The sequence below is a fragment of the Ahaetulla prasina genome, chromosome 10, assembly GCF_028640845.1.
Source record: "Ahaetulla prasina isolate Xishuangbanna chromosome 10, ASM2864084v1, whole genome shotgun sequence".
Classification (NCBI taxonomy): Eukaryota; Metazoa; Chordata; class Lepidosauria; order Squamata; family Colubridae; genus Ahaetulla; species Ahaetulla prasina.
Window position 1 is genome coordinate 21868769 of NC_080548.1, and position 26334 is coordinate 21895102.

General features: G+C 41.9%; 2 protein-coding genes across 7 annotated transcripts in view; one reads left to right on the forward strand and one right to left on the reverse strand.

The window, feature by feature from the left end:
- The first annotated feature begins 3216 nt into the window (after positions 1–3216).
- XKR8 (XK related 8) lies at positions 3217–9295 on the forward strand. Its single transcript, XM_058196297.1, has 3 exons — positions 3217–4043; positions 5075–5271; positions 6434–9295. Exons 1-3 carry the CDS (start codon positions 3721–3723, stop codon positions 7180–7182), a joined length of 1269 nt encoding a protein of 422 aa, XP_058052280.1. The 5' UTR covers positions 3217–3720; the 3' UTR covers positions 7183–9295.
- A 664-nt stretch (positions 9296–9959) lies between these two features.
- The window catches only part of EYA3 (EYA transcriptional coactivator and phosphatase 3), a 30530-nt gene continuing 14155 nt past the window's right edge, over positions 9960–26334 (reverse strand). For 5 of the 6 annotated variants that reach the window (XM_058195802.1, XM_058195801.1, XM_058195803.1 and 2 more), the window contains 11 exons: positions 24692–24774; positions 23820–24003; positions 22417–22556; positions 21653–21736; positions 20221–20310; positions 19607–19665; positions 18704–18861; positions 17000–17114; positions 15866–15987; positions 15131–15231; positions 9960–12468 (listed from right to left, as the gene is read on the reverse strand). In XM_058195802.1, coding sequence (XP_058051785.1) covers positions 12388–12468; positions 15131–15231; positions 15866–15987; positions 17000–17114; positions 18704–18861; positions 19607–19665; positions 20221–20310; positions 21653–21736; positions 22417–22556; positions 23820–24003; positions 24692–24774 — 1217 coding nt within the window. In that variant the 3' untranslated portion in view covers positions 9960–12387. The remainder of the gene's footprint in view (positions 12469–15130; positions 15232–15865; positions 15988–16999; positions 17115–18703; positions 18862–19606; positions 19666–20220; positions 20311–21652; positions 21737–22416; positions 22557–23819; positions 24004–24691; positions 24775–26334) is intronic. The other variant, XM_058195807.1, reaches the window with a different exon arrangement.

Below are 26334 nucleotides of genomic sequence, written 5' to 3' on the forward strand. Positions count from 1 at the left end.
ATAACAACAACAACAACAACAACTACAATGAAAAAAGGTATTTTTAAGTGCACTGCGTGAGTCCCAGCACATGACTCATGATTTTTAATGCCTCAGTTCTTTGTTTCATTTCCTATTTTATCCCATGTCTACAATCCCATAAAAAGCAATAAGGGAAGACTTGCAATGTTTTATGACACAGAATTTCACCTCAATAGAAAGGCAGGCCTTGTACAGAGAATAGAATAGAATAGAATAGAATAGAATAGAATAGAATAGAATAGAATAGAATAGAATAGAATAGAATAGAATAGAATAGAGTAACAGAGTTGGAAGGGACCTTGGAGGTCTTCTAGTCCAACCCCCTGCTTAGGCCCATGGTTCAATTTGGAATTCAATTCCGGGTCTCTTATTTTTCTTTATAGTGGCTGGAGCAGACTTTTAACTTCAGCAATTTGACATACACAGAAAAATATGAGGTTTATTGACTTAATAGAACTTAAATGGGTTAGGGTAAATAATAAAGACGTTAATATTCTACATGGAATAAAGGAACCGCGGCTCCCATGTAACACCACTCCTGCGCAGGTTGCACTGGCTACCTGTGGTCTTTCGGGTGCACTTTAAGGTTTTGGTTACTACCTTTAAAGCGCTCCATGGCTTAGGGCCTGGGTACTTACGGGACCGCCTTCTGTTACCTCATGCCTCCCACCGACCCATACACTCACACAGAGAGGGACTTCTCAGGGTGCCGTCCGCCAATGTCGGCTGGCGGCCCCCAGGGGAAGATCCTTCTCTGTGGGGGCTCCTACTCTCTGGAACGAACTTCCCCACGGCTTGCGCCAATTGCCTGACCTTTGGACCTTTCGCCGCGAACTGAAAACATATTTATTTACTCGTGCGGGGCTGGCTTAAATTCTAAATTTTTAGAAGAATTTTAAGGGTTCTTAGATTTTAAATGTTTTTAAATTTCGGCCAATTATATAATAAGTTTTTTAATTTGGTTTTAATTGTACATTGCTGTTGTTTTTATTTTGGCTGTAAACCGCCCTGAGTCCTTCAGGAGAAGGGCGGTATAAAAATCTAATAAATAATAATAATAATAATAATAATAATAACAACAACAACAACAACAACAACAACAACAACAACTTAAAGGTGGTTTGAGGATCAGCCTTTTCACAGCGATTGTTTAATGTTTTTTCAAGTTTTCACGGAGACAAAACAAACACTTCCTGGAACCTGAAGATCATATTTACATATAGGGCAGAAGAAGTTGCTTGGACTTAGGTTCCAGTCCCCTTGACTGTCAGATTAAAGAAAAAGGTATAATATAAAAACTGAGATGAGGGGACATAACAATGCTCCAAAATAAATAATCAATCTGCAAATACTTTTGAGTACCAGTTTTGACTATTGGTAATTTATGTGGGAACTGCAGTGGTGTTTTGAGGTTTGTGAACCTTTGGGATTTTCAGTATTTCTGCATAAATAGGGCCTAAAATATGATCCACAGAAAACCCTGGAATTACAGTGCAGTTCTGGGCATATTTTCCTGACAACTTATTACCTCCAACTATGTCTTCAAAGGATTTTAGCCTTGAATGTGTTTAACTTGGGCTTTTGAGGGCTGATAAAAAGGAAACAAAAGAGTTGAGGGAATTAACTTTTAATTCCAGTATGTGTCAAACTGCATGATTCAAAATACTTAAGAACTCAGAATAAGCAATTGAAAACAATGACAGAAAGTGTCATGAGAGCTATTGGTCTTGCAACAGTTCTAAATTAAGCATTTTAAAGTATTACTCAACCTATGAAAAAGGGAATAAATACATCAGTATGCACCAGAAAGCATTTAGCAAGGTCTGCAACTGACCTAATCCAGTTATTCCTGCTGGGAATTCAGACTTTTCATTAATACCTACAGGTAGTCCTTGATTTAACAAGCATTGTAATTGAGCTAAAACTGTCGAGGTTTGTCAGCTGTGGTTTATGGCTTCCTATTCCACGGACCTATCTCTATTTATCTGTATCTCTATATATACATTCTGTATATATATATATATATATATGTGGCTGTGGTGCAAAAGGTGGCTATATATATATATATATATAGCCACCTTTTGCACCACAGCCACATATGCAAAAAAAAAACAACTTTGCCTCAATGCAAGGGGGGGGAAAAAGTCCCACCTGTCAATGACTACTTCAGCTTCAACCACAACAATACACAAGCAAATAATAGATACAAACTCAAGGTAAACCGCTTCAAACTCGATTGCAGAAAATATGACTTCAGCAACAGAGTGGTCAATGCCTAGAATGCACTCCCTGACTCTAGTTTTTTCCCCAAACCCCCAAAACTTTAAGCTGAAACTGTCTACTGTTGACCCCACCCCATTCCATGCCCATAAGGGGCATGCATAAGTGCACCCACGTGCCTACCGTCCCTGTCCTAATATTCCTTTTTTTACTTACCCTTTTCATGTATCCGAATTATGTTTATACTTTTACCTGTTATCTTATATATGATTGACAAATAAATAAAATAAAAATAAAATTAAGGGGTGTGTGTAAGTGCACCCGCGTGCCTTCCGTCCCTGTCCTAATATTCCTTTTTTTTATTTACCCTTTTCATGTATCCAAATTACGTTTATACTTTTACCTGTTACATACGATTGACAAATAAAATAAATAAAAAAAAATAAAAAAAAGTCATCCGGCTCAATGCAAAACCAAAAGGAAAAAACCTCTGTCAACTTTGGCATGTGGTGTGCCAAGACAACCTCAGGGGTGTGAAAGGTGTGTTGATTCAGCCTCCATGCTCCCTTTGCAAGATAGTCCCGGCCAACCAGTCTCGAAGTAAACAGACCGGAGGAGGAGGTGGAGGAGGGCAGGCTATCCTTTTTTTGCTTATTTGTAGCCTATGATTATCATTAAGTGCTGTATCATTAAGTGTTAAATTTGTACCCTATGACCATCATTAAGTGTTGTAAGTGTTGTACCTTGATGAAGGTATCTTTTCTTTTATGTACACTGAGAGCCTATGCACCAAAGACAAATTCCTTATGTATCCAATCACACTTGGCCAATAAAAAATTCTATTCTATTCTATTCTATTCTATTCTATTCTATTCTATTCTATCCTTTTGGCCTGTTCCTCCCAAGCAGAGAAGGGAGGCCCGCTTCCGAGCCGGGCGGGTTACGGGCTGCGCCTTCTCTCCCACCGGGTGAGTCCCGCCTCTCCTCCGGGGAAAGCAGGCCCGGCGGCGGGAGAAGCGAAGTGGGTGGGTTGGGGAGGCCATGCAGAGCCCGGGGCCGCTGCCGAGCCGCTGCCGTCGAGGAAGCGAGTTGGAGCCCCGCTTTCCTCGCTCCCTCCAGGTCGGAGGGGGAAGGCGCGCGGACCGGCTCCCCGCAAGAAGGGCCGGGAGTGAGTCCTTCCCCGGGGCGGGGAAGGGGCGTTTGCAAGGCCGGAGGAAGAGCCGCTTCGGAAGGGAAGCCTGAGGGGAGGGAATCCCGGCGAACTTTCCTACTTTGCGCTTCTTTAGCGGACGGCGGAGCTTGACTCCTGCCGGCAACCCGCGGGAGGTGAGGCGAGGCGAGCTTCTGCAAGGGGCAGCAACTGCTCCGGAGGAGCCAAAGCGGGCGGGCGGGTGGGCGGACGGACGGACTGCCCGCGCCCGGAGGAACCTCCTCCGGCCCTCCCGAGGCCCTTTTCCCTGCCGTCCAACCGGGACGACCATGGCTAGGAGCGGCTGCGCTCCCGGCTGCAGCCTTCCCCAGCCGCCGCCGTTTCGCTTTCTGGACCTGGCCTTCGCCCTGGTGGGCACCCTGGCTTTCCTGCTGGACTTAGTGGCCGATGTCTGGGTGGCTGCCAGCTACCTCCGAGCCGGCCGCTTCCACTGGGGCGGGTTGGTGCTGGGGCTGCTGCTCCTCTCCTCCCTGACGACCCAGTTCTTTAGTTGGGCTTGGTTCCGGAGCGACTCGGGCAAAGAAGGCCTCGCCCAGCCATCCGCCCGGATTTCGAACCTGCTCCATGTCCTACAGCTCGGCTACCTGTACAGGTAAGGCAGCGGCGAAAAGCAAAGGTTTTTTTTTAAACTACCGGTTCGGTGGGCGTGGCAGGGGAAGGATACTGCAAAATCCCCATTCCCTCCCCACTCTTGGGGGAAGGATACTGCAAAATCCCCATTCCCACCCACTCCAGGGGAAGGATATTGCAAAATCTCCATTCCCACCCCACTCTGGGGTCAGCCAGAGGTGGTATTTGCCGGTTCTCCGAACTACTCAAAATTTTTGCTACCGGTTCTCCAGAACCGGTCAGAACCTGGTGGATTTCACCCCTGAGGTAAGAGCAAGCTGGGAATGCTGCTGTTCATTGACTCGGGCAATTGCACGCAGCGCACTCTTTCCCTTGAGTACTTTACACACCGTATGTAAACAAGCACTCCTTTGTGTGTTTCACCCTGCCAACCGGACTGAACTCCAGCGCTTTTTATCCACATGCCAGAGTCCACATCACAGCACCAGACTCTCAACTAACTTGGTTGGCTGTGTTGTAGAAGGATGGACGCGGGCCTGAGTCATAAAATTGCAAGGATGGGAGCTGGGGGCATTTGGCCAAAGGAAGCAAAACACGAATTAGCCTAGTGGGTTAAGCTACAGTTGGCTGCAGGAACAGTAATGCTTAGAAGCCCTTGAGGCTGCATTATGTGTGAAATTTAATGATCCGGTTAATTACACTTATCTTGCATATTTCCTAGAATGAGAAGAAAAGTGAAGTTTGTTAGAATTTAGAATGACAGACTTGGAAGGGATCTTGGAGGTCTTCTAGTCCAACCCTATAAATGATTATTCAATCTCTTCTTAAAAACTTCCAGTGTTGGAGCATTCACAACTTCTGGAGGCAAGTTGTTCCACTGATTAATTGTTCTGTCAGGAAATTTCTCCTTAGTTCTAAGTTGTTTAAGTTGCTAAGACAGGTTGTAAGTAAAGGACTAACTGTAGATAAGTCTCCCAGGGCTGCCATTTGGGAAATGTTCCCACAGCATGCTTTCATAATTTTAAATCTTGCCTCCTGTGTTGCCTTGCACAGGTGTCTCTATGTCCTGAAGGTAGGTTTTCAGGCGTGCAAGATGGAAGATGCAACAGCAACTCATCAGGCCTTTGCCATTTTCCTGTCACACGATGTCAGTCTCTTGCGCCTCTTCGAAACCTTTCTGGAAAGCGCACCTCAGCTCATCCTGGTGATCTACATCATCCTACACACCAACCAAGCTGAGATATTTCAAGGTGAGCGCCGGTTGGGAGGGGCCGGTTTTGGAGGAATGTGAGCTTCTGCCAGCATAAATGCCTGCTATTTGCAGTATCCATTTTATTTGTCAGCCACTCAGTCACGTAAGGGAGAAGGGCGATGGAGAAATTTGATAAATAAATAAAATCCAGCAATGGATGTCAGCATTTTTGTAGCCAGATCTTTAGCCTCTTAGGAATTCAGGGTTTGTAGAGATACAAAAACAATGTGGAAAAATAACAACATCGGTTAAACCTTGTTAATTTGTTCAGTGAATTGGAAAAGGATGTTCAAAATCAAATCAAAATCTATCCATCCATCCACGCACAAAGTAACAATTCAATGGAGATCTTAATATTAATTTAAGATTGAATCTTCAAACTTTTCTCAAGCAATCAGTCCTAAGTCAAAGACTACATGTAGGTTCCTCCTTGGTTTTACTGTCAATGTGTAGAGCAGGGCTGCAAACTTGTGGCCTGCAGATCAGATGCGTCATGTACTGGCCCCGCCCATGCCTGGTTTAGCGGAGGGGGAAAGAGTCATGATATGTCATGTGACAACGCCGTGATAATGCGAACTTGATACCCCTGGTGATGGAAGATTGCATAACACTTCAAAGAAATAGGAAATTCACTAGAAATTACAATAATTTAAATAACTGAATGATTCCTGAGTTAACAAAGGATAGAATTTATTATTTATTTATTTATTTATTTTGTCAAGCATGTATAAGTATAAACATGATTATGAATACAGGAAATGGATACAAATAAATGGGGAAATTAGGACAGGGACTGTAGGTACGTTGGTGTGCTTATGCAACCCCCTTAGAGACCTCTTAGGAATGGGGTGAGGTCAACAGTAGACAGTCTAAGGTTAAAGTTATGGGGGGGTTGGGGAAGAAACCAGTCAGGGTAGTGCATTCCAGGCATTCATTCTGTTGCTGAAGTCGTATTTTCGGCAATCGAGTTTGGAGCGGTTTACCTTAAATTTGTATCTATTGTGTGCTTGTGTATTATTGCGATTGAAGCTGAAGTAGTCATTGACAGGTAGGACGTTGTAGCAGATAATTTTGTGTACCTTTTCGAATTTTGCAATGTGGGAGGTTCTTCCTCCACCTGATCTCTGTTTCCACTGCCTTCTCCCTTGTTTTCCTTGCAGTACTTGGGATTTGCACATCTTTTCTGTGTATCACCTGGGCCCTCTTGGATTATCACCAGACTCTGCGCAGCTTCCTGTGGGACAAACACAAGTTGGCCTTCCTGTCTTCGGTCCTCTACTTCCTGTGGAACTTCCTATTGATGTGTCCTCGCATTTTCTCGTTGGCGCTCTTTGCAGTAGTCTTCTCAAGCTTCATTTTCCTCCACTTCCTAGTCATCTGGTTGGCCATGCTTCTCTGGGTCTCCTTGCAAGGGACAGACTTGATGGAACATACCACCTTTGAGTGGTTTTATCGAGCTACGGTAGCCGTTATCCTCTATTTCTGCTGGTTCAATGTGGCCGAGGGAAAAACGCGCCACCGCTCAGCTATTTACCACATCTTCCTAATTCTGGATAGCATTATCCTGAGCGTCTCTTGGTGGTGGTACAGAATTCCCTCGAGCTGGGATTCCCAAGTGTGCCCTGCACTCCTGGCTGCCCTGGCCTGTTACGCTCTTGGCATTTTCTTGAAATGCGTCTACTACAAGTGTTTTCATCCTGCTATGAAAACTACACTCGTTACGGATTACGATGAAGTAGACAGCAATGAGCCTGGGAATGGAGATGCTGTAGTGTTCCGGCAAATGGTTATAGAAACCCCCGTCATCAACCATCGGACTTACAGACTCTCTCAGAACTTCTTTGCTGGCTCTTTGGCAGAGGAGACTCGGTACCAACAGAATGGGACTGTCAGTGATATGTATCTATGAGGCATGTTTAGGACAGCCAGGACAAAACTATGGTTGAATTAGATTCAGAAAACATTTGTACCTGTTTCCCTGTTGAATTCATGTTTATGTTTCTTCCAGAATTATTAATTAGCCATATAAGCTAAACCAAATAAGCTAGGAAGGAAGGATTGTGCTGCTGTCCTCTTCAAAGACAATCTTTCGCAGGGGATGGAAGATATGAAGCAACACCAGCAGATATGGCCAAATAGGGCCTAAGTTGAAGAATGCTAGGAAATGTAGTTAGCAAATTCAGATGTTCATAGGTACATCATTATTGTTTTTGATGTCTCTAATTCTGGATTTTATGACTTGCACCTTTTTGTGGATTGCAATACTTCTTAGTTCTGGCGCACTTTTCAAACTTTATACCTTTAATCTTAAATGCAGGCCTTCAGTTCTCTGTACTTGACTGTCCACCTGCCTGTGTTCTGATGTTACATGAGAAAAAAATTAGTTGAAATGGCCCTTGATCACATCACATGCTTCCCCTTTTCTTTGATGTGACCATCGGAAGGGTTCCAAACTGTCTTTTAACTAGTTCTTGCCATAGTAGCTGAACTATGACATCAAGGTTTCTATGGATGTCATAGTTTATCTGGGAAAACACATAATCCTTAAGCTATAAACTGACTTTAACATACCATTTTGAAGATGCACTATAATTTAGATTGAATTTGGTGTAGTGCTATAGTTCATGGTGCTGAGACTTTTCCAATCTCATTGAGATGAGGAAGTTTGTAAACCTGGTAGTTCACTGTAATTATCTATGGTTTGATATGTGGACTGATGGAAATTGAATTCCAAAATACCTGGAAGACATTAGACTTTGCTTTAATGCAACATCTGGGTTAGGTAGAGTAGCTTCAGCCCTTCTCCTCTGTTCTTGATTTTGGCCACCTGTGCCCAAATAGTTTATATTTCAAGAGTTTTGACAGTTTATATTTCAAGAGTTTTGAGAGGACAGTCCTTATTCCAATTTCCAAGTTATCTTGAAGGGAAGCTTAGAAAATATGCCTAACACTTCTTTCTGGATTTGGCTCTCTTCCGATGCCTTATATGGCTAATTTTAAAACATCAGTGTTACTTTAGGTTTTCACTATGATTCAGATTGACTGGAATCAGCAAAAATATGCATGGCAGAGATGTGCATATTCAACTTATTCAAGCCTCCAATACAGAAGAGTGCAAGTTGGAGTGGAAGGAATAGCAAAGCTCTAGGAAAGGATTTAGTATACATACTTAAGTATTTTAAAAAATTCAAATCCTCTCCTGCTTTTCAATTCAGAAAGTAGATACACTAGTCTTAACCTCTCTCCCTCCTTTCACTAAACTGTCTCCCAGTTCATTTATTTTTTTTTTACTTATAGCAATGCCAAATTCAGTGCAATTGTTAATTTATTGCCACTTCTGAAATATTTAGACTGAATAAAGTATTTCAGTTCCCGTTCATCTGTGTTATAGTATGGGGGTTTTTTTTTGCATATAGTAATGCCAAATTCAGTGGGAATTCACTGCAACAATTTATTGTCACTTCTGAAATAATTAGGCTGAATAAAGTATTTCATTTCCTGTTCATCTGTGCTATAGAACTGGTATAGGTCACCTGGTATAGGTCACCCAATGGGTTTACTAGTATGTCCCCAACATACTAGGGCCTGAGATAACTGCCTTACTCTGCTGAGTGTGTCTTCTTAGTACTGAGATGTCAGTTAAAATGCAAAGCCAAAAAATATGGCTACAGGTAACTGAGGGTCCTGATAAGAATTTAATCTTGTGCAAAATCCAGTCATTTCTTTGTGGGCAAATACACGAGGCCACCAAAAGGTCTGAAAAGCAAGATATATTCTTATCTGTTCCTGTACTTCAATCGTATGAGATTTCATGATTTAAGTATGTTAGATATATTCTGAGTGAAGCTTAGTCTAGAAGCGTGTGGGATCACTATTGAATTCCCAGATTCTGCATAATTGGCCACCTTGGCAGGAAGTACTGTGAGACACATTTGAAAGGCCGTAGGTCACTCATTGCTGCTGTTACTAAAGCCTTAACAACATTTTTAAACAAATGTGATCAAACTGTACATGTTTGTTTGGGAACAAGGAAGCATTATGTAGAGCAGGAGTCTCCAACCTTGACAACTTTAAGACTTGTGGATTTCAACTCCCAGAATTCCTCAGCCAACAAAGCTGGCTGAGGAATTCTGGGAGTTGAAGTCCAAAAGTCATAAAGTTGCCAAGGTTGGAGACCCATTTTAGAATCCAAATCTTAATTCTTGTGTGGTATTCAATATAAAAAGGAAATCACACCCATCTAGCTTTTGATGCCTATATTTATGGCTAACAAAATATTTGGAGGCAAAAAAAGTAAAAGAAAATAAAAACAGGCAGAATACCTGTCTCTTGGTAATCTCGGATATTGATATATATTTAAAAACAGAAAAAAACTTTACCTCAAAAAAAAAGTAATCTTGGACTGATGAGGTAACTTTTGCTGGGGAGAATAAGGGCAAAGCCAAGTATAAAAGCCCAAGATCCCACTGACACCACTTAAGAAAAGCAAGAGATTTAGATTTATTTTCTGTCTTACAGAAAACACCTTGAATAAGCCCTGGGGATCAAGTAGGGCAAAAGACAGCAAGATTTCCGATCTTCACTTATTTGAGAGAAATCACAATCCCCCAGCTATCCAAACTTGAGAGCAATTCTGAGAAGAATCTCCAAGAAAAGGGGAAACTAAATAAAAGAACAATCGAGGGGTTGTATAGAAAATAAAAGACTTTATTTTTTTTCCAGTTCACAGGACAGTTGCCATTACATAGAACATGATGTTTAAGGAATCTATATAGCCATTTAATGCCCTCCAATCACTACCGTATCATAAGCACAGCTGACACCAGGATGTTGACAGGATCCTGAAGGAGAATCCGCAACTGTCATTTACTTTTGCTTACAGCATGCAATTGCAGTTGCAGCCTATTTCTCACACTTGGTGGGAGATGAGAGACTTCCACCTACTTCAGATGATGCCAGTCCATCCACCTTTGCATTAGAAGGGGGGGAAAAAAACCAGGCATGCTTAAAAGCTAAACAGTGGGAAGGAAGGTGGCAACACACTGGTTTCCAAGTTCTATGAAGCCCCAAGAGAAAAGCAGCCAGCAAAGTCAGTGGTGCAAGAGCCGAATCGACTTTTGTAAAAGTTAATGCAGAAAATGTACCATCACCCTGAGTGGTTTAGGGAAACAAATTGGCCCATGTATATTGGAGAGGAGGCGTTACAAAGATCAGAACCTGATGCCAAAAGCTGCTCACATGGCCAAAGGTGTTTCCAAAACCTGCCAAGGGGCTTCTTTCTAGGAAAACCCCCACACACACACACACCTCTGAGCCAGTTTCCTGGGGGCTCAACATTCACTGGCTATGCTGACTGAGATTGCTTAAAAAAATAGAATCAAAAGATTAACTTTCAACACGGAAGGGGCTCTTCCATGCAAGGGTTGACGTTTCCAGGACTCCGGGAAGAAGTTAAGGCACAAGAGTTATTTCCAAAGTCAAGCAAGGGCCCCTCAAGGCAAATGACTTCCACACTTTTGCTGAGAAATAAAAATCTGCAGGAAAGCGATTGAACAGAACAGAGGCCCCTTCTATTCTGTATCTGAGAGGTGGGGGCAGATCTGGGAGGGAGAATATATTTTCATCCAATAAAACACTGCTAGGCCTGTCTTTTAAAGTATTTGTAAAAGACACCGGGCAACAAGGAGACTATGTATCTCCTCGAGCAAGGAAACAGGAACCTTTTTTTCTAACAACCGAATGTCACAGCATCTGCACCATCAACGTTTACCATGCGCTTACACCAAAAGGAATCGCCCCACTGCCTCCCTAACAAGGAGCCACCGTACTGGTCTGCCATTTAGTAACCTAAGGGTGACTTCCATTTCTGTTTACTATTTCAACAGCTTCCAGGTTGACAACCGAAAGAAAGGGGTAGGGGAGGGCACTTAGAAGTTGCAGGGGTGTGTGTGTGCAAAGTTGCTATCCAGCTACAGCCGAGATGACAGTACTGAAGAAAATTAGGTGCCATTGTCAAGTGGAAATAAGAAACTGGAGAACTACAGGAGGCATCTCTTAAAACATTAGCAGGCTGCTATCTCTACCGTCAACTTCTGCAAAGGAGCTGAAGGGATCTCTTTTGCCCTGGGGTTGAAAAAAATATATATATATTGCAGCGCTGTAGTCCACCCTCACCCTCACCCGCTCCTTGGTACCTTGTTCTACCCAAATCCTTGCCTCAGAAAAAGTTGCAGCGCAAGTAATCGGAACAAAAAGGACACTATCCTTGGCGCATGGGAAGTTGGCAACTGAAGGGGACTCCTAGGGTGGATGGGCAGGGTGTCATCTTCGATCTAAGAAAAGGCGCTTTCTGGTTCCCCAATTATGCAGGTGCTGAAAAGTGGGATGGCATGGGACAATTAGATTCTAGAGTCTTGTCCTCACTTTAAAAAATATACCATGCTAGTCAACTGGGTGTATGTGCTAGAAAAAGAATTGGGGACAGCCATGGTGCCTCAAGGGAATGGTTGGATATTTTCGGTCCCTGGCTTACTAGGAAAAAGTAGAAAACTCCCCTTCATCCAACACACTTTATTTGTTATTTCCCACCCACCCACCCAACATACAAACAGTGCTATTTCTGAGCTTTGCAAGAAGGGAGACATGCCTGGACCCCTTTCTGTAAAAAAAAAAAATACAATAAAAACAATCCATTTGCCTTCCTTTCCCATTGAACAGCTTGAAAGAAGTCTGCAGGGGGCAAAAGTATTCTACCAAACTGAACTGCTTTTCTCTTTAGTATAATACCACAGAGGGCTACACAGGGAGAAAGGCCTTTGCTGCTGGAGATTCTGCACCTGGAAGTTTCCCAAAGTTCCCTTTGCCAAAAAAAAAACAACCAACCAAAAAAAAAACAACCAACCCCACAGAGAACCATTCGAGCACCGGCGTTGCATTGCCAAGGCTTTGTCGGCTCTCCCGGGAAAGCAGCGATGAGGAGAAGAACCTCTTGCTGTACACTTCCGCTGGCTGCATTACTTTGTCTGGATGAAAGAGAAAAGTCCCCAGACTGGATCCTGTTTAAGCCACGAGGTGACTGTTGGGAGCAGGGCCAAGATGCTTTGCACCCAGGTCCTCACAGAAAGTCTAATTCGAGGGCCTGGTGAAGGGACACCAGATCCGCATGATTTGTGATTCTCCAGAATGGCATGTTGTGCTGCAAAAGAAGAGAAACCGTCCTGTGAGGAATGGGGCGATCTCCCTGCCAAGGGGGACAAGGTGGGGTGCAAAGGAAGTGGCATAATTAACGCACTTTTCGGCACAAAAGAGGGCATTCTGGGTGGTATGAAATTCTGCATGCTGGCTTTTTTTCCTTCTTTCTCCTTTTTGGGGCGGGGGGGCGGAGCAGGGGAGACTTTGTAATTTTGGGGAAGTTGCACTACAATTTACAGCAACTGTTGCTGAAGGAGTGTGATGTACTTTGGATTCTCAAGATGGAGAAAATGTATCCCGAGAGTAGCAAGAGACAGCAAAGTTTAGTGCAGGAGGAAGAGTTAAGGCAACTCATCCCTACCAGATCTCTGTATTAAATGGTGCAAATTAGTCTGCTTTAGTTTGGCAAGGTTTTTGTCCATAGGTGGGAAACAATAAAGGAATTATTAGTGCACTGATGATGTTACCTACTGTATTTTTCAGAGTATTAAGACACACCTTTTTCCCCCCTAAAAGGGGGTAAAACTTTGGGTGCATCTTATACTCCAAATGTAGCCCCACCCACCCACTGGCCCCCACCCTTTGGCCTCTGCCTCCCAGCAATTTACCTCCTTGCAGCAAGCAGCAAGAAGAAACAGCCCATTTCAGCTTCAGCACAGCCTAATTAGCACAAGTTGATTGTCCCTTGGATCGGCCTCCCGACTCTCAGCTGTTTCAGGCTGCAGGGATTGCCATGGCCTATTGCTGCGCAGGCCTCTGCTGCTTGCTGCAAGGAGGTTAATTGCTGGGAGGCAGAGGCAGATTTCTTTTTCTTGTTTTCTTCACCAAAAAAGGTAGGTATGCCTTACAGTCCGGAGCATCTTATACTCCGAAAAATACAGTAATTTGGAAATAAAACACCTGCAAGAAAACCACCAAACTCAGAGAGCATCAAGGATTCCACAGATCAACCCTGAGCTACAAATATTCTCTTCTATCAGTCAATCAAGATGGACAGTGATTAATATTTATATGTATTTATATGTTAGGGTGTAGGTATATACGTATATATGTATATAATGTATCTCTATGTGTGTTACATATGTGTACACTTTTGAAAGCAGGCAACAGAATTTCATTTTTAATGTGTGCCAGTGTGCCCACAGAAAAAAAAATGACAATAAAGGTTATCTTAATAAAGGAGATTGCTTAGAACTACTTCGGTGTTTTTTCTTAATTTTTGAAGCCTGACAAGGAGTCCCAATGTTGAAAAAAAAAAGTTTGGGGGGTGGGGAGGGAGGCACACAAAACATTCAGATCCCAGACTACCTATTATTCCATTATTATTTATTGCCACTGTTATCATCATCACTATATCCCTATACAGTATAAAAACTGGTCACGAACGCTTCTGACCACAACCAAATCGGGTTCCGACCAAAGAATTCACAATTTATTTATTTATTGTGGCCAATTTCTCCTTCTGCGCAATTTTTTTTTTGTAAGTGTCAAATTTCCAAAATTAGGATCGGGTCACAACCAAATTGGTTTGTGACCAAAGTTATGGAACGAATTATGGTCATGACCAGAGGTTCTACTGTATCTCCGGTAGATCCGCAGCTCCCCAAACACGACAACCCTCTGATGTGAACTCAAAAGATTCCTTTATTAGGAATGCTGGCAGCCCCAGCAAAAAGACCTGGGGGCTGTTGACTCTCCATCTGAGGGGCTGACGGACGGCCCGGGCTCTGCCTCTGTCTCTCTTTCCGCCAGTTCCATTCCCTCTTCCCCACTTGGAGCTCCCAGGTTGCCCTGATACTGACCCTGACTCCTACCTCCTCCTCTGATTCGGCTGCTGGAGGGGCCGGCGGCTGACAGGCCACACCACCACCATCCTTCTGGAAACTCAAGATTCTCTGCTCGTTTTTAGTGCATATCAACCCAGTGAAATAAATTATGTATGACTAGCCCAATGTTAGCTGCTTGAACCAAGGGCAACATTTTAGCTACCACGCTCAGCCATCTTCATGCAGCAAGAATACACGCCCCTAATCTGAATGGTGCTGACTAATATGGGCAAATGTAATACTGTACTTTCCAAGAGTTGGAGTCAGTCAACAAAGCAAAGTTTAATAGCCCATCAGTCATGAAGGTATTTTCAGATCTATGGATGAGGGGTGGCCAAGGCACTAAATAGCTCTGATGTCGGGCCTGGAAGCCATCTTTTTCATTGGATCTTCAGGCCTGCCACATTTACTACTGTGGGAAACTGGGAGGGGGGATTGTATGGAGCCAGGGTGATATGTAGTCATAATAACATTCCTTTCTCAGAGAGTCAAGGACATCTTACCCTGCACCTGGAAGGCTGGAACTGGGAGGCATCTCCAGTTGGGGCGGTGTTTTGATTGGACCATGAAGGACTTGTAGGTGTGGGCAGGGACTTGAACTTGCCTTTGGATGGGGAAAACCTGGAAATTTTCAGATTCAGGTTTTCCCAGATGTGCCAATATGACATCTCTAATAAAATGGAACTTTGAGGAAACTCAAGCCTTGGAGTTTTCTTTCCTTGGGGGTGTTACTTAAAACCCTGACATATGAAGCAGAAGCTGCAGTCAAAGAGCTGGCAGAAACAGTCAACAGACCATCCTGGGTGCTAAGAGGAGCAAAAGAATGAAGCCCACAGTCACCTGCTTGGCTGCCAATTCTTCATCACGGCCATCACCAATCACCACATAGGTCACCTTCTTTCCAAATCGAGAGATAATTCGTTCAAAACAGCTCTCTTTACCTGCCAGGAAGGGACACATTTTTGTGATTAAAACAAAGAAATACTTGACTATGATGATTTCACACATTAAAGTCAGTCTTTCTTTCTTTCTTTCTTTCTTTCTTTCTTTTTTTCTTTCTCTCTCCCTCCTGCTTTCTCTCTCCTCTTTCCATAAAATTTCCAAAAAATTTTGCCCATGCTATCAATTTCTTTTACTTCTTCATCTTCTAATCTAATCTACAATAGATAAGAAATGATAATTTCTTAATCATTTTTTCATCTGTTCCTGTCAGTATCTCATCCAATTCTGATTTCCCCAAGTTAAAACCATATTGCCTACGACCTGCTTCAAACCTTGATTGTATTTGCAATCTTGTATACCAATCTGTCTCAATACCTTGACTCTCTAATTCTTGCCTTTGTTTCAGTTCTCCCCATTCTGTTAAAATATCCTTGTATCTAACAATATTCCCCATATTAACAATATTTGGATATGTCAATTCTTCTATTGTAGAAAGCCACATTGGTATTTTCAAATAATGTTCTTCTTTCACTCTTTCCCACATTGATAACAAACCATTTCTTACATAATGTCTCTGGAAATATCCGTGTATCCTTTGTTTCCACCCAAAAGAATCTGATGTAATTCACTTACCTATTTTTGTAGCACTATAAATATTCTCAATGGGGAACACTTCCCCAAGTCCATAAAGCAGGACTTTGGCCAGCGCTGGCACTAGCTGAGTGGTTGTTATCAGGACATTCACACAATTTTTTCTAAAAGAAAAGAAGAAGAAGGAAAAGAAGATATATGTGGGATGTATATATTTGCCTTCGTTCTGTAAAATATCTTGTTTACACAAACAACAACAATAAAAAATCTCCAAACCGATATCTAGATGCAGCAGGAAAAGAATAACAAAAAGGGAAGCTCAATTTAAATGTACATGTATTGCTTCTCCTTGCAAAGCCTAGAGCAGTGATGGCTAACCTTTTTGCCATCGCATGCCAAAAACGGGGGGAGTGCTGGGGGGTTGTGCGCATGCATGCCCACATCCATAATTCTATGCGCTCCACCCGCCCGTGCATGCCCGCATGACTCCCCCCCCACGTCCCCCCTGCTTTTGGCACGTGGTGGCATGGTGGACCTGGTAGGCCTGTTTTTCACTATCCCCAGGCTCCAGAGCCTTTCTAGGAGCTTGGGGAGGGCGAAAACAGCCTTCCCCAACCCCTCAGAGGTCCTCCAGAGGCCAGAAACAGTGTGTTTCCTGACTTCCGGTGAGCCCAGAAGGCTCGAAAATCAGCTATCCAGAGCTGAGCTCGCGTGCCCACCAATATGGCTCCACGTGCCACCTGTGGCACGCGTGCCATAAGTTCGCCATCACGGGCTTTGAGGTTTGAAAAAATTAGACAATGTTATATGCTAACCTGGAATTCTTGTTTGCTCTTTTAATAAGCTATGGACAAACCATAGCTGGCTTACTAGAGCAGAATTCTAAATAGCCATTCCAGAATTGTTCCCAGAAGAACAAACAAGAGGGTATCATCAGAAGGGTCCTCCATGATTATATCAATATTCTAAACAATTCTGGCTGATCTTGCTCAGATGCGGCCTTTAAGTTTGGGTTGCTCAATTATAAGGTTCTCCACTAAGACATGACCATCTCTTTAGAATTCAGGTTGGACGCTTCTAACACTATGCTGTTTATGAGACACTTCATCACACACCAATGTGGTAGCAGGCGCTATACCAAAATTATTCTGCTACAGGGGAGTCTCGTTTTTGTACCTGGACTGAATGAGCAGGAGGGATTTTAACGCTGTTCCCAACCAAGAATCTGTTAACACTTCTATATCTTCCCTTAATCGCTGTAGTGCTTCTTTCTTCTCAGGACTGAGGAGAGCTAGAGGGGGAAAATAATAAATGAAGTTGATCAGGAAATAGAAATGTTATTAGTTTCAGGCACCAACTTTGATTTCTGCATTCAATAAATTGTTTTTTTTCCCCCAATTCGGAGATGTCTTTATGAAAAGAGCAGAAAGTACAATTTTCACATACTCAATTAGATTATCAAGTTTTTAAACATTTTCTTTTCCAAACTGTCTTTCTGCGATAAGTCAAAACCAAGTTCAAATTCATAAACAGATGCATATAAAATATCTCCTATTACTCCAGTTGGCCTTACCCTTCTCTAAAAAAATTCTTTGTGAAATGACTTTCACAAATTCATGACATACGAATAGGGCTAGTGGTGGAAGTGGGGAGAGACAGATAGATAGATAGATAGATAGATAGATAGATAGATAGATAGATAGATAGATAGATAGATAGATAGATAGATAGATAGACAGACAGACAGACAGACAGATAGATATATTTACATGGGGAGAAAATAACATTTATAAAAAAAAGAGGATAGTTTTGGTGTGGTTAAAACACTCTGTGTGAAAGTAAACCCTCTGAAGGCACTGCACAAAAAATGGAATTCTGCATTTCCTGGACAAATCTGTGTAATGTGTGAACTTCAATTCCCAGAACTCTATAGCCAGCAAGGCCATGGGGAGTCCATTGGGAGTGGACTCAATCAAAGAGCTGAAGAGGACTGTGCTGGAAAAGATTTTTTATTTTATTTATTTATATTTCATGTTTCTAGACCACCACCTCCCTCAAGGAGAAGCATGTTATACCAAGGTTGTGATATATCCTGAGGGGTGTTAGAGGTGTCTTACCCCCACAGTATTTTTATCCAGACAGTAGGTCATTTGTGTACCAAGTTTGGTTAAAAGTGCTTGCGGCGTTCCAAAGTTATGCACACACACACACACACATATTCGTAGGTTTTCACGGGTATATGTATGCAGGTTTTGGTATGTTCGGGTCTTTTCCCATGTAAGATTGGAAGTATTTAGGCAACGCTTTGATGAGATCTTACTCATCATCTTCAGGCTTTGGCTTTGTTCTTATGTGAGCAAAGAACACATAAATATAAATAATTTCATGTTTCTAGACCACCACCTCCCTCAAGGAAAAGTGTGTCACACCAAGGTTGTGATATATCCCTTAGTTGCATTCCAGATGACTGTGCATGTCAAGTGTGAACATTTCAATGCAGTTACATCAATGCCAATAACCTTTCAAGAGGTTATCGAAGTCCTGCCAAAATTGCATGGACGGACTTATTTGAATAATATAGTTGAGCTGAAACCTACATACGTGGTTTGACTGGGATAAATGGTAGTTGGAGTGATATACTGACATATAATTTGCATTTTTATTTTATTCTTTTTATTTAGTCTGTTTCTTTTATTCCATTTCTGTCTTATTAATGATCTGTGTTTTATATTTTACATTTTGATATGGCAAAATGACTAATCAATAATAGAGTAACTATTGGCTGGCTGGCTGATTCTGGTTCTTTCCAAAAGATAACAATGTTTAATAGAAGAGTCTTGCCTGCTGTAGGAAGAGTGTAAGAAACCTGCTGATACTCACCAACAACATTGTTTTTGTATTTATCATAGACCTCGCGTACTTTCCGGTAGCGAAATGCCAGCTTCCTCATCCAGTCCACTCCTCCCTGGACTCCTGTTGAACCATGATTGGCATTACTTCCTGAGCCACTGAAGCCATCAGTGGAAAAATTGTAGTTGCTGGAATAGGGAAGGAAAGCTTTGGGTTATATGTATCTCACAAACTGGATTTTAGTAGTTATTGTTCAAAGATTCTAGATCAGGGGTATCAAACTCAATTTCACTGAGGGCTGCATCAGGGTTGTGTTTGACCTCGGCGGGCTGGGGTGGGCATGGCCAGGCCACCGTCACTCATGTTGGGAGCACCTGTGGTGGCCCAAGTGCTCTGCCAGCAAAAACAGGCTCCTGAGCTCCGTTTTTGGCTGCCATGGCCTCCTGCAACCCTCTGCCAGCAAAAATGGAGTTCATTTTCCCTGGCAGAAGCACCATGGGCAGTCCTTTGCTGTTTTCAGGCCAGCCCTGTAGGCCAAATCTAAGTAACCCGCAGGCCAGATCTGGCCCCCAGGCCTTGAATTTGACACCCCTGTTCTAGATCGCTTGCCCTATTTTCAGGGGATGTCCTTAGCTTGAACACCACACTTCCTATTTTTAGCATCCTGCTGAATTGTTTGTTTGTAAGCATTGCCTTGGTGCTGCCGATCAAGTGTTTTGAGGCTCTAAAACACCCTTATTCACAAGGAGGAATTAGATGTTGCTGAATACTCATGGTTACTCTGCTATCTTTCCGTCCCTTTTTAGTAAGAAAATCCAAAGGTCATACTAACGAACAGTATCTTAATTTGTAAATATTCAACATTGATATATTTTGCCTTTAGCATTATATATGAATATCAATATTATCCATATTAATCTGTGAGATCCCAACCTTAAATCCTGGCCATTGTCATCTGATGCAACATCTTCTACATGTACTTGGTCACATTCCTGTAATGAAAGAATAGAAAGAAATCTAGGATGCCCAGTCATGATCTCTGCTAACTGGCAATAGCATTCCATGTACTTTTCCCTGATCAGATGCCTGCTTAATGGATTAAAATTCCTAGCCAGTTAGCTTTGTCTCTGTGGATTAATATAAATCTTTACAGTGATGGAAGATGTCCGTTTGATCTCTATGCTCATTAAAGATAACATGATCAATGATAAAACAATAAGCCATGACACCCCTCAAAATTATACTTTAAAGCAATTTAGGGGACTGAAGCAAGACAAATCAGATCGGAGTTTAATGCTCTTTTTATCTCTAATAATAGAGAGGAGGATATCAGTCTACTGATTACAATTCTATGAAAAAAGGGAACTAAGATTGTAATAACACAGGTCTCCTACTGTTAATATTGACTAATTTGGAAGTTCAGACTTGCAACTTGGTTTCATTTCCTATTGCAGTCCTGACTAACAGAGATAAACAGCTTCGGGATGTGTTTTGTTAATAGATTTCATTATGACATTCCAAGATATGTAAGGTCAGAATTTGCCTACCTCCAAGTCATTGAAAAACAAATGTGTGTCAGCCACTTCAAAAATCATTTCTTCCATTGTTAATCCAAAACCAACAACTAAACTGGGATCCTAAAAGTTAGAACAGAGAGTTTTTCTGAAGGGATAAAGAGACATCAGAAATTCTAATGCAAAAAACACATTTATAGAAATTTGCAGCAAGTACAAATGTTATCCAGGTGAATTATTTGTTTTATTTTTATTAATCTACAGGTAGTTCTCAACTTATGACTGCAATTGAGCCCAAAATTTCCACTGCTAAGCAAGACAGTTCAGTGAGTTTGGCTCCATTTTATGGCTTTTCTTGTTGTTAAGTGAATCACTGCAGTTGTTCTGTTAGTAACACAATTGATAAGTGATTCTGACTTCTCTGTTGACTTTGCTTGCCAGAAGGTTGCAAAAAGTGATCACATGTCCCCAGGATGCTGTAACTGTCATAACTATGAGCAAATTGCCAATTAACTGCCTCCGAATTTTGATCATGTGACTGCGGGCATGCCGCAATGGTCATAAGTCTGAAAAACAATCATAAGTCAAAGACTACCTGTATATAAAAATACTTTTAGGCAGCTCTGAGGGACAGGACCAGTAATATCCAAGGGGATGGGATAAAAGAAGGCAAGATGGCATCCATAATCATCCAATCAAAGCCCACCATTTTTTTCATTTATTGTGACACAAAAAAGGGTGGGGCTTTGACTGCCACTCCCCTCCCCTTCACTTCCCCCTCCATACCTTCCCCCCCTGCAGACACTCTCGGATGGAACCTTTCAGGTTTGTATATATCATAAAAATTCTACTGCTATTTGCTGGCATTCTAAGATAGGTTGCTGAATATGGCAAAGTCAGAAATATACTCATACAAGGGAACCTCCAAATCAGAGGTGGGCAGCACATGAATTAACAACCAGTTCGCCCAGCACCGAAAATGTGGGCGCAGCCTTCTGTGCATGCGCTTTGCTCACACATGCAACTTGCATGCATGTGTGCGGCTTAAAAAATGCAGCTAAATGTGACAGCATAGTGCCGGGGCGGGCCCACCCCACCCACAGGTCGCAACTACCAGGTCACCCGAACCAGTCTGAACCGGCTAAATCCCACCCCTGCTCCAAATTCTATACATGCTGTCATGCACGGCCACAAGGTACTCTTGAGGGAGGCAGTGGTATCACTCCTCCCAAAGGAGCCCTTCCTTGACCCAGAGGGACTCACCAATTTTCACCTGGTTGCTAACTTTTTCTTTGGGGAGAATATAGCATTAATCATTCCTCTGGATCCGTGTTTCCCAACTTTTAGAAATTCACAAAGTCTGGACTTCAAATTCCAGACTTAACCTTTCGATGGCTTAACTTAAAGAATAGATGAAATCATCTATACATTCTACAGTAAATATAACAGCAGCAAAAATCAATACCTTCCCATATTTTTGGGCATATGAGCCTGTCAGAAGGGAATGAAATATTATGATGGTTTCATCCAAGTCCCACAGAAATACTCGCTGAGGAAAGAAGCAGAAAGGTAATAAGTTAATTTTGGTGGTGGTTGGTTGTTCCCCGCCCCCCAAGTGCCTCAAAAGCACCCCATCCCATCCTTCCTATTGTGTAAAAAAAAAAAAAAAGGCAGTTCAAAATTACAACAGTCTTAATTTTTGACAAGGGAAGGCATTTGTTTCTGGAATACATCCCCACCAAACTCTATTTTATTCTGTTAGAGGACACTGAGTCATTTGGGGGACTAGATTATGAACTTCAGAAATGCAAATGAACCACCGAAGAGATTGAGACAAATTTGTATTACATCAGCTCTAATCTCTATACTGCAATGTGACACCTGCAGATTGATGGTCTCCATTTTGAGGGAAACACTGGCATTTCTTATTCAACAGATGTTTCCCTCATCCTTATTGAGAATTTTCAAATCCTTTTAGTATCACAAAACTTCATTTGACATTCATGCCCCTCAAGTAACAATCTCGTGTTTCTATTTTAAGTCCCACTTATCTATTTCTCATCTTTTATAGCGATAAAGTTAAACAGACCAATTTTCCCATTAGATTATTCAGCTCGCAGACTACAATTGCCTAACTTTACTATCTTTCCATTAATTCAAATTTCCAAGACTTAAAAAAGAGTGAGAGAAGGAGAAAGAAACAGAGGGAGAGAAATAGCAAACACAAACTTCAAGCTCATTGTCCTGTGGTGAAGAAGCGTCTGATTTCCTCTTGCCTCTGTTTTTGGGAGTCATGTTTCTCCTAGATTGCTCATCTACATGTTTACTTGCAGTCGCTCTTGGCAATGATGGACTGGTAGATGGATCACCTAAAAGAAAAAGAACAGCAATTTTTATATATCATGTGCCTTCAATACGTATTCCAGTGCAGCTTATATAATTCAAATGAACAACCTTTAAATAAAAACTAATAAATAAAATGAAAGAAAACAAGCAAACAACCATGTAAACCTGGAAAAAAGATAATAAAAAGGGGCTTGAAATTAATGAAAGCATAAAAGGAAGTTTTAAAGACATTTTAGCAATAGCTCTTAGACTTCATAGTGATTTTCAGCCCTCTCTAAGCAGGTTTACAGAGTCAGCATGTTGACCCCAACAATCTGGATCCTCATTTTACCAACTTCGGAAGGATAGAAGGCCGAGTCGCCCTTGAGCCAGTCAGGATTGAACTCCTGGAAGTGGGCAGGGCTTGTCTGCAATACTGCATTCTAATTTTTCACATGAAAAATCCAGAAAAAGCACCTAGACTGCCCATTGGGAAAATATTTTTAGAATGAGATGCCATCTAAGGAGGCATTTTCCTTACTTTCCAGCTTTGGCATCTGCAGCACTTTCTAGATTTTGCTCTAACAGTGTAATTGCCTTCCTTAAAAGTACACCCACCCCCTCCTTTTCTAAAATGTTATCTTGTAATATTGCAAAGTAGCATGGAGAAACTTTAATCTTCTGGACTTCAGAACGAGCGCAGATGACAACCCATTTGGTCTGTGGAACAAGTCTGCAATGAACATCAAAATAATCTATCCTAATGGGGCCTCTGGGCAACACAATGACGGAAAGCAGTGCTAACTTTGAATCAGAACCTGAGTTAAAATTCTTGCTGGTTAACTCAATGGGAAACTCAATCTAGTCTCTCAATTTGAGGGGCCCTCTGACAGGAGAACTTTTCTTCCTGGTTCACTTCCAAATCATCAATAAAAAGAATAGGCACTGCTAGGAGCAACATAAATGCACTTCTATGGTACAATATAATATATAGTTGAGTCCCTATAGCCGTGAAGGTGAACCTATGTGTGCCAGAGGTGGCACGCAATATATGCAGTGTTATCTTCATTTTAGCTGTCAAAAGGGTTTGGGGGCTCCTGGTGTTTTCTTTTCTGAGGGAAACAGGTCCAAATGGCTCTTTGAGTGTTTAAGGTTGCCAACCCCCGCTCTAGCTCCAGGATATTGGCTGGGGGGGAATTCTGGAAGTTATAGTTCACAAATCTTAAAAGTTAATGAGGTTAAGAAATACCGATCTGAAAAGCATTTACAAATCCATTCCCACCACCATCACCACCACCCGAGTTTACCAGAGGAATGTTTCTGCACCGTCTGGGTAGGCACCATGGCATTTGATTTTTCAGAAGGATAAGTGGCAGATGTCAACGTGTTGGTCTCTGTGCTGCTGTCTGCTGGTGCTATCACGCCAAAACTTGAACTGGGATAATACGGCTGGTACTGACTTTGGCCAAGGATGGTGTATGTAGGATACTCCTTTAAGAAAAAAATTAAGAACTGAAAGAGGGCAAAGAATGGCGGAAAACATGCTAAAAGAATCTTAATGCCAGTCTGTATTAGGTAGCCTTCTCTATCTTGGTGCATCCCAACAATGGCAATTACAACTCTCAACAGCCTATATAGGATGATGCCAGGTTAGCTAAAGTGAGGGAGGAGTATATTGGTATATTGGACAACAACTCTTATGCCCAGCAAGGTTGTGGAAAGTAGCTGAATTGGAACACTTAAGGCTGAATCAAACAGGCCCGCCAGAGTCAAATTGCCGCGGCCAACTCACCATGGGACAAGAGTTACATTAGTATCAAAGAAATGGTGGAATAGAATCATTAAAAAAAAGGATGCAAAAGGAGGAACAGAATGAAATGTGAATGACAATGGTGAGTTGTCCTATGGCGAGTTGGCCATGGCAAATTGGCTACAGCAAGTTGTTCCATTGTGAAATCAAGCTAATGCTTCTCGATTCTTTTTTTCTGAAAATCTGAACTGGTCAGCATTGTGGCAAAAAACACAGGAAAAGACAGTGAAATCCATGTCTCAGGTTGGAGACTTACACATTTCATAAAATCAAATTATTGTCTCATATCATCCAGCTGCTAAATATACTGGAGCATGGGATGAAATATATTACAATGAACAGGGTAACTGATACTGGAGGATTATGTACCTGTTGAGAGATGCTGGCGGTGGCTGCTGAAATATTGACAGCAGGTGAGGAAGTGGAAATTGAGTTGGCATTGGTACTTGAAGCTGTAGGAAATTCAGAAGAAGACTGTTTATTAATCCTTGTCTTTAAAATGCAGAGGATTGTTAAAACTACCTAATTTTTTGGGGGGTGGGATGGGATGGAACATTGCCAGGATCTTTAGTTCAACCTATGTTTTCCTTCATCAAAGGAATTCACAGAAACATTGGACAAAATGTTGACACCACCATGCAGCTGTTCTTCCTTTTCAAAATAATTAAATGCCTTTTGAGTTTACATTTAAAAAGCACTATATGAATGTAATTTGCTCTTCTCACAAATACATACCAAAAAACCACAGCATAACCCACTAGTTGTATTAAATTCTGACATTTAAGTGTACAAATTTATACAAGTTAAACTAAGAATGACTGATGTATAAGTCAATGAAAACTACCTCAGCACAGACATCAATGGGAAACCTTTTCTAATTTTTGCTAAATGTCAGGCGATGTATTTTCTAAAGCATGGTGGAGATTTAAGTCTAAAATATGTAGAGGGCATCAGTTTAGGACATTATAATGTGTAGGATTGCACTGGTACTTGAAGCTGCAATCAGTCGCATTACTAATTTGTCCCATTGGTTTCAGTGGGACCCAGTGTGGCCGGTTTTGCTTTGATCAACCTCATTACCATTCTGCCTGCTTCTAAAAGGCCTGGAATTTAAAAGAGGGCCACTGAAAACAGGCGAGCAATGTCACTTTATGAGTAGGTCTTTTCAGAACTACTACCCCCCGAAATAAATCAACAGGGCACCCAAATCAGAAATGGCCTTAGGAAAACCAAGTGTGCTTAATAATCGTATCAGCTGGAAAAGAAAAATGGAATCCAGAAGACAGCTGAGAGATTAGTATGAAGGGAACCCTTTTAATAGGACAACTTTCCTCGTTAGGGTACAAAGATGCACTATGGTACACGTTGTTCCAGGTTGCACATCATGCTGGTTATTACGATTGCAACACACAACAGATTTGTTATATTTGTTCCATTCCAGATCCATGCCAGAGTTTGGGGAGCTCAAATCCACTGAAAGCAAAAGCACTTAAAAGATGGTCCACTCTGGATCAGATAAAATAAACGAATAAAAAACCCATCTCTTTGTGAAGAAGTTCAGTGCTGAAGTGGTTGTAAGATGGATACTAATGGAAACTGCCTCTTCATCCCAAACAACAGCCATTCGCAACTCACAAGAGGACTCTGAAGTAAACAATTTAATCCTTAAAATGGATGACCTACTTCAATGCAATATAGAATGACTTTTGTTTCATCAAAGCTATATCCCACTGATATCTCGAAACTTACAGTTCTTAATCAACTAATGAAAAACAAACATGCACGCACACACACTGTTGTTCCTGTCATTCTGCAAACTGACACAATCCACTTAGGGATGCTCCTCCTTTCAGGTAAGATGTACTACAGCAATCTGACTGCATTTCCTTCCTATTTTTGCATATTCAGAGTTGCTTGGGTGTTTAGTATAATGCCACAATGTCATAGAATCTGTCTGGAAAACACTCCAGTTTTTTCCTTGCCTGCAATTAGTCAAAGAGATCTGCTCAGTG

What these genes read in the sequence shown, in the direction of transcription:
- XKR8 (XM_058196297.1), top strand. Translation starts at nt 3,721, where the DNA reads ATGGCTAGGAGCGGCTGCGCTCCCGGCTGCAGCCTTCCCCAGCCGCCG. An exon ending in CAGCTCGGCTACCTGTACAG is followed by an intron (nt 4,044 to 5,074) that starts GTAAGGCAGCGG and finishes TGCCTTGCACAG; the next exon opens with GTGTCTCTATGTCCTGAAGG. An exon ending in CCAAGCTGAGATATTTCAAG is followed by an intron (nt 5,272 to 6,433) that starts GTGAGCGCCGGT and finishes TTTTCCTTGCAG; the next exon opens with TACTTGGGATTTGCACATCT.